The 6,756-nt window shown below is 40.4% G+C and overlaps 1 protein-coding gene across 3 annotated transcripts; it reads right to left on the bottom strand.

Annotated features, from left to right (window-relative positions):
- Positions 1 to 1,264: 1,264 nt before the first annotated feature.
- On the bottom strand, positions 1,265 to 2,614 carry LOC141548681 (transformer-2 protein homolog beta-like). Of its 3 annotated transcripts, none has more exons than XM_074277742.1 (2): positions 2,353 to 2,614; positions 1,265 to 1,905 (listed from the first exon to the last, which is right to left on the bottom strand). In XM_074277742.1, the coding sequence occupies exons 1-2, from the start codon at positions 2,612 to 2,614 to the stop codon at positions 1,265 to 1,267; spliced, it is 903 nt and encodes a 300-aa protein (XP_074133843.1). The 3 variants fall into 3 exon arrangements, with proteins under 3 accessions (XP_074133843.1, XP_074133842.1, XP_074133844.1); XM_074277741.1 differs by having other exon boundaries at positions 1,265 to 1,978; positions 2,426 to 2,614; XM_074277743.1 differs by having other exon boundaries at positions 1,265 to 2,063; positions 2,520 to 2,614.
- Between the last annotated feature and the right edge of the window lie 4,142 nt (positions 2,615 to 6,756).

Raw genomic sequence — 6,756 nt, 5'->3', positions numbered from 1 at the left:
CCCCCAACTCCTGCCCTCCCTCCTCCTTCCCTTTTCTCGTTCCCCCCCCATGGCGTCCCCCACTTTTCCCCAACTTTCATTGGTAAACAAGAAGAGTTAAAAACCCAAAGTTCAAGCCTGATCTTATGTATCCCATCTTGTTCTTTTTGCTGGATCTGGATCCATGCTAAATGCACAGAAGCTCTATTTTGGGCCTCTTTTTTAAAAAAAATTTAATAGATTGTATAGGTTTCAAAAACATTGAATCTGGCCTCCTTTGCTAAGCAAAAGGACCTAAAAAGGTGTTGTTGGTTTTTTATTTTTTTTTTTGTTTTGTGGTGTTTTTTTAAATTAACAGGCAACATTTTTGGTTCACTTCATCAAACATTTCATGTTTTTCCCTATTGTTCACCATGAAGTGTCCAGTTTTACATCTATGACCGAAAGCCAGAAAGTTAAAATAATATTTGTGATGGAGTGTACTATTATTCACTGATAAGTGAAAACTCAATATTAACACGTTGATAACAGTCATGTGGTAAGAAAAAAAAAGTCTCTACGCACACATTAATAAACTCTAATCCTCCCTCCCATTTGCTGTTGTAAATTATATTAAGACTTTGATAAACTCAATATTCAGACAAGAACTGGAAAACTGCAGCATAAAAATACCTTAAAACTAATATCAGTAATACAGAATTACTCAGTATAATTCTAACACTCAGTTGCAGATAATTAAGTAATTGAATAGCTAAATAACTATAAGTACTCCATAAAGGAAAAAAAGAAATTCTCTATAAAGAATATACTTTAAATATCTATTAAACAAAAACAAAAGGAAATTATTTTTCACTAACAGATTAACCTAAAAAATTGCATTGATGTGGTAAAAAGCAGAAATCAACCTAGATGGAAGGTTTGTTTATCAAATTGTAGTTATATCTAGGTATTATTACATATCTTTGTATGGTAAATATCAATGCAAAAGTTTTACTTTATACTAGACTTAGTAAGGAAACCTTTTAAATGAAGTTTTTGTATAGAAGAAACTTTAAACACTTAAAATTAAACTTGCTTTGAACAATTAAAACGAAAAAAATTTTTGAAAACCTTTTTAACTTTGAAAAAAAGCCCTAAAGTACCCAAATGAAAAATGAAAACAGCATTTCAACCTGAACAATAATAATCTTCACTAAGCAAAATTAACTCTTAAAAGAACAAATAATAAGAAACAAAACCAAATTGTGATTCTAAAGCAACATTTTGAAATTCTCTATCGTCATGTTTAAAAGTGATGAGGAGAATAAGGGCGAGATCTCGAACGGGACTGGTATCTCCCGCGGCTGTAATGGGGTGATGGTGTTCGCCGTCTATGAGCTGTATCCTTATCTTGCCCGCTTCTCCAGCTTCCCCCACTTCCAGTTGTTGCTCCTCCACTTGTTCCTCTATAGGATCTACTATAATAATCTCTCTCATATCCGCGATCATACGCCCTCTCGTGGTAGTCACGACGTCTGTTGTAAGTAGGTCTTCCCATGTAGATTCCAGGTGTTGGTGTGTGGGGTCTTTTTGTTATAGAAAAATCCACCCTGATCCTTCTTCCGTCGAGCTCTATTCCATCAACGCTTTCTTTAGCTTTCTTAGCGTCATCCACATTTTCAAAATACACAAAAGCAAACCCCCGGGAGCGCCTAGATTGTTGGTCATAAACAATGGAGACATGAGAAATCGGGCCATATTTGGTGAATATGTCTCTCAGATCCCGTTCTGTAGTATACAAGCTCAAACCGAATACCCCGAGACAACAGTTGGGATCCGGATTGGAGCGATTCCCCAGATGACGCCTGCGAGTAGCCAGAGGGGAATGGCTAGGGCGCCGTCTTCGGTATTCACGATAATCTCGACTGTAAGACCGGCTCCGGGATTCTCTCCGATGGCGATCGCGGGGGGAACGGGAACGGGAACGGAAACGGGAACGGGTGCCAGAGCGGGAACGGGTGTCAGAGCGGGAACGGGTGTCAGAGCGGGAACGGGTATCGGAGCGGGAACGGGTGTCGGAGCAGGAACGGGTGTCAGAGCAGGAACGGGTGTCGGAGCAGGAACGGGTGTCGGAGCAGGAACGGGTGTCGGAACGGGATCGGGTGTCGGAGCGGGATCGGGTGTCAGAGCGGGAACGGGTGATGGAGCGGGAACAGGAACGAGAACCCGAGCAGGAACCAGAGCAGGAACCGGACCGGGAAACGGTGCGGGAGCCGGACCGGGAAACAGTGCAGGAGTCAGACCGGGAAACAGTGCGGGAGCCGGACCGGGAACCAGTGCCGGAGCCGGACCGGGAACCAGTGCCGGAGCCGGACCGGGAACCAGAGCCAGTACCAGAGTAAGAGCGAGAACCTGAGCCGGACTGGGAATAGGAGCGGCTTTTCACACAAGGTTCTGGAGAGCTCATCTGGGATCTGGATTTTGATTCAGATGTGGACTGTGATTCAGATCCAGATTGTGTAGAATCGTCTTTGTAAAGAGATCTTACATGTCTAGAAGTCGAAGATTTGCTAGACCTCCGGTCACTTCCACTTCTGGAGGCAGAGAAGGATTCCCGCCCGCGGTAGGGTACCCGTCGTCGTCGGCTCTCGCTCATGGCAACTCAAGCCTAGGCTTTTCCGCCGCCAAATACTTCGGATCAGCTGCCCTCTCAACTGGCCCTCTCCTCCTCTCTGCCAGACCGCCAGGCGGTACTCTGACTGGGAGAGTTCTGACCCTGGTCACTATAGGCCCAGGCCACTGTTGCTAACCCCCCAACGTTCTGTCAGGACAAACGACCGAACGCAGTAGCTGCGGCAACGGCTAGAATGGTTGCCAGAGGGGAGGGGGCCCTCCCCCCGGGGAGTGGGGTGGACACAGACACTGGGTGTCGTTGTGGGGTCCACAGGAATGGCTTGGAGGCCAAACCTAAAGGGTTACTGAAGTGGTCGCCTGGGCACCCACCTCCGCCTTCAGAGGAAGTGATGGAAGTGACGAGGTGTCTTCTGAGCTCCGATTGGCTAGTCTGGATTCCAAAGGGAACTCCCCCCCTTCACTGCTCGCCATTACCAAAGGTTCTCACACTTTTGGGTCTCCTGACCTCATTACACGCTTACGTATTATTGGGGACCCTCCCAAAGAGTTTTATTTTGTTTATTTGGAGAGATTTATTTTTTAATGTAAGAAATTGAAATATCTTAGAATACTAGTTTGCACCGTTATGAAAATACTTTTGACCTGGCAGAACTCCCATGGGTAGCAGTAGCCAGACCACATTTGGAGAACCACTATACCTTCTCCAATTGGATGATCTCATCACTTAAGATCAATTCAGTTCAGGTCTCTTTGCTGATGATTCTCATATATATTTATTCAGCTCTAATCTCTCTGTCGCCTTCCAGACTCACATCTCCAGTTGCTCTTTAAAGCTCTTAAAATGGATCAGACATTTTAAACTCAATATGTCCAAAATTGAAGTCATTGTCCTCTCCCCCAACCCTTTCAAATTTCCCCCATTAGTTACTCTGGAAAGCATCACTATCCTTCCGGTAAACCCAGGCTTACCCCCAGCAATCAGGCTCTATTCACAGTCTCTTACCCGCCACCTTCAGTCTGTTACCAAGATCAACGCAAGTGGCTTTTGTAACATCTCTCCTATAACGTCACTATTTTGGTGCAGGCCCTCATCATCTTTCACTTGAACTTCTTCTAAAGCTTTCTAATGTCCCTGACTCAAATATTTCCACACTACAAACTATCTCCTACTTAGTTGCCAGCAATCTTAAAGTACACATCTGATCATGTCACCCCATTATTCAGAAAGCCACTGCTCTCCTTACCTCAAGAATCAACTATAAAATGTTTATTAAAAAAAGCATTTAAAGCTATTTACAAGCTGACCTCTTCCTACTTTTCCAGTTTTCTTAGACTTTTTTCTCCTTCAGGAACTTTGCAATCCTCACGACACTCCATCTCAGCTCCCTGTGTACTGGATGCATGTCTGAAATAGTCTAGGTTTGGTTTTTTAAACTCTCCTGTCCTGTCTTCCTTCAAGACTCAGCCAGAATCCCACTTTCTATAGGAGATTTTTCCTAGTTTTCCTAACAGCTACTGTCTTCCTTTCTTATACATATTCTGTATGGGTCTTCTGTACACTTCTTTAATAGATGTCTAATCCATAGAACCAGAGGTGAGGACTAGCATTGTTTTCTCTTTGTATTCTAATGCTTAGCATAGTGCCTAGCACATAGTAAATGCTGAATAAATGCTTTTTATTGCCTGAAAAAACTACCCAAAGTGATATCTGAGCACTAATGAATACTGACATAAAAATTTCAAATAAAATTCTTACATAGAGATTATTACAATCTATCTAGAAAATAATGTATCATGACCAAGTTGGTATCATACCAGGGATAGTACAACATTAGGGGAAAAAAATTGCCAGGATTTTTTATATAAACAACAAAGATGACTACATGATTATTTCAATAAATAAATGAAAATTTCTTGGGGATTGTGACTATTTTGCTTTAGTTTTTTTCATTTTTAAAAAATTATTATTATTATAGCTTTTATTTATAAAACATATGCACCGGTCATCTTTCAATATTGAGCCTTACAAAACCTTCTGTTCCAAATTTTCCCCTCTTTCCCCTCACCCCCTCCCCTAGATGGCAGGTAGTCCCATACATGTTAAATATGTTAAAGTATATGTTAAATCCAGTATACATATGCATATTTATACAGTAATCTTGATGAGGTATAGAGGCAACCAAAATGATGAGATTTAGATTTGGGGTACCCAAATTAAATTAGGATTTAAATAAGGTCTAGTGGCAGGTTCAGGGTACAAGGAGTCAAATGGAGTTCCTCTGCAATCTCTCAGAATTCAGCACAAGGGTAGGGAGTTAAATGAGGCCTAGTAGCGGCACAAGAGTCCCCTATAAAGAATTTACAGACCCAAAAACCTAGATTGATAAAAAAAAAAAAAAAAAAAAGGTTTATTATGGGCATTGGAAGTAAGGTTAAAGTCTAGTCTAATTAAAGAAATAGGTGAGAGTAAAGGGGCACTGGAAACCGTATTCCAGTGGAGAGAGGCTCCTTGGGATGCCAAGCATGGCATAGCTAGCATGTTTGGAACCTCTGCAAAGAGTGGATTTTAGTCTGGCTCCTTTTATAATGAAAGATTTAGCTTAAGGGGCCCGTGGGTGGAGTCCCAACTTGGCTCCTCCCTTAGTTTCTTTGAGGGCTAGAATTTGTTTGGTGGGGGTTGGGAAATCTGAGCAGATCATTACAATGGAGGCTGGGACAGACAAAGTTGGCTCAGATCCGATGGGGGCTGGGGACAAGCCCCGATCTTCAATTGGAATTCAAAGGGGTGCTTTTGACTAGGATTTGTGAATCAAAGGCCCTAGCTTCCTGAATTGATAATGCATCAGCTAGGAAGGGTTGGGAATCAGAAAGGAATAAATCAATCTGAAAGGACTAGTTTCTTTTTTTTTTTTTTTTTTTTTTTTGGTTTATACTACTACTTACTTTATTGAATGATCATTAGTTATTCTTTTTTTTCATCCAAAACATTTTTAATAGCTTTTTATTTACAAAATATTTGCATGGGTGATTTTTCAGCATTGACAATTGCAAAACCTTTTGCTGCAATTTTTCCCCTCCTTCCCTCCACTCTTTCCCCCAGATGGCAGATTGACCAATACATGTTAAATATGTCAAAGTATAAGTTAAATACAATATATGTATACATGAAGGACTAGTTCTTAAAGGGACCATAACCCGCTCAATCTTGCTGCACAAGAAAACAGATCTAGAAAGAAAGAAAAAAACCTGAGAAGGAAAACAAAAATGCAAGCAAACAATAACAGAAAGAGTGCAAATGCTATGTTGTGATCCACACTCATTTCCCATAGTTCTCTCTCTGGATGTAGCTGGTTCTCTTCATTGCTGAACAATTGACATAGGTTTGAATCATCTCATTGTTGAAGAGTTGCTTTAGTTTTTTAATCCCCAGTGCATAATACAGTACTTGAAACATAGTAGGTGCTTAAGAGAAGCAATTAGAAGAATCCCTACCTTCCTTCAAAACTCAAGTGCTGCCTCCAGCAGGAGGCCTTTATAGCCACTAATGCCCCAATCCCAAATATACATATATTTGGAGTTAGGGCATTTTACATATATGTGTATATATATATGTATATGTATATTTGTATTTAGTTGGATGTGTATATGTTATTACCTCTGATAGAAGGTAATAATCTTGAGAGCACAAAATGCTTTGTATGCCCAGTGACTATCTTTGTGCCTGGCACTTATTTTATACTTCAAGAATGCTTACTGACTGAACAGCAAGGATGCCTCCTCGATGCATTAGTATTTGACATAATTCTCAAATTGCTAGTTATAGCAGTACAATAATTAAATAAAAATAGTGTTGTGAATACTGGCAAAATAGAGATAAAATTTCCTCTTTTTGTTGTTGTTTGCTTGCATTTTATTTTCTTTCTCATTTTTTTCCTTTTTGATCTGATTTTTCTTGTGCAAGATAATTGAATCAATTTGTATACATATATTGAATTTAACATATATTTTAACATGTTTAACATATATTGGATTACTTGCCTTCTAGGGAGGGAGTGGGGGGGAAGGAGGGGAAAATTTGGAACACAAGGTTTTGCAAGGGTCATTGTTGAAAAATTATCCATGCATATGTTTTGAAAATAAAAAAAAACTTTAATTAAAAAAAGG

The sequence above is a fragment of the Sminthopsis crassicaudata genome, chromosome X (assembly GCF_048593235.1).
Source record: "Sminthopsis crassicaudata isolate SCR6 chromosome X, ASM4859323v1, whole genome shotgun sequence".
In the NCBI taxonomy this organism is placed as follows: domain Eukaryota; kingdom Metazoa; phylum Chordata; class Mammalia; order Dasyuromorphia; family Dasyuridae; genus Sminthopsis; species Sminthopsis crassicaudata.
This window is presented reverse-complemented; position numbering and strand designations above follow the sequence as displayed.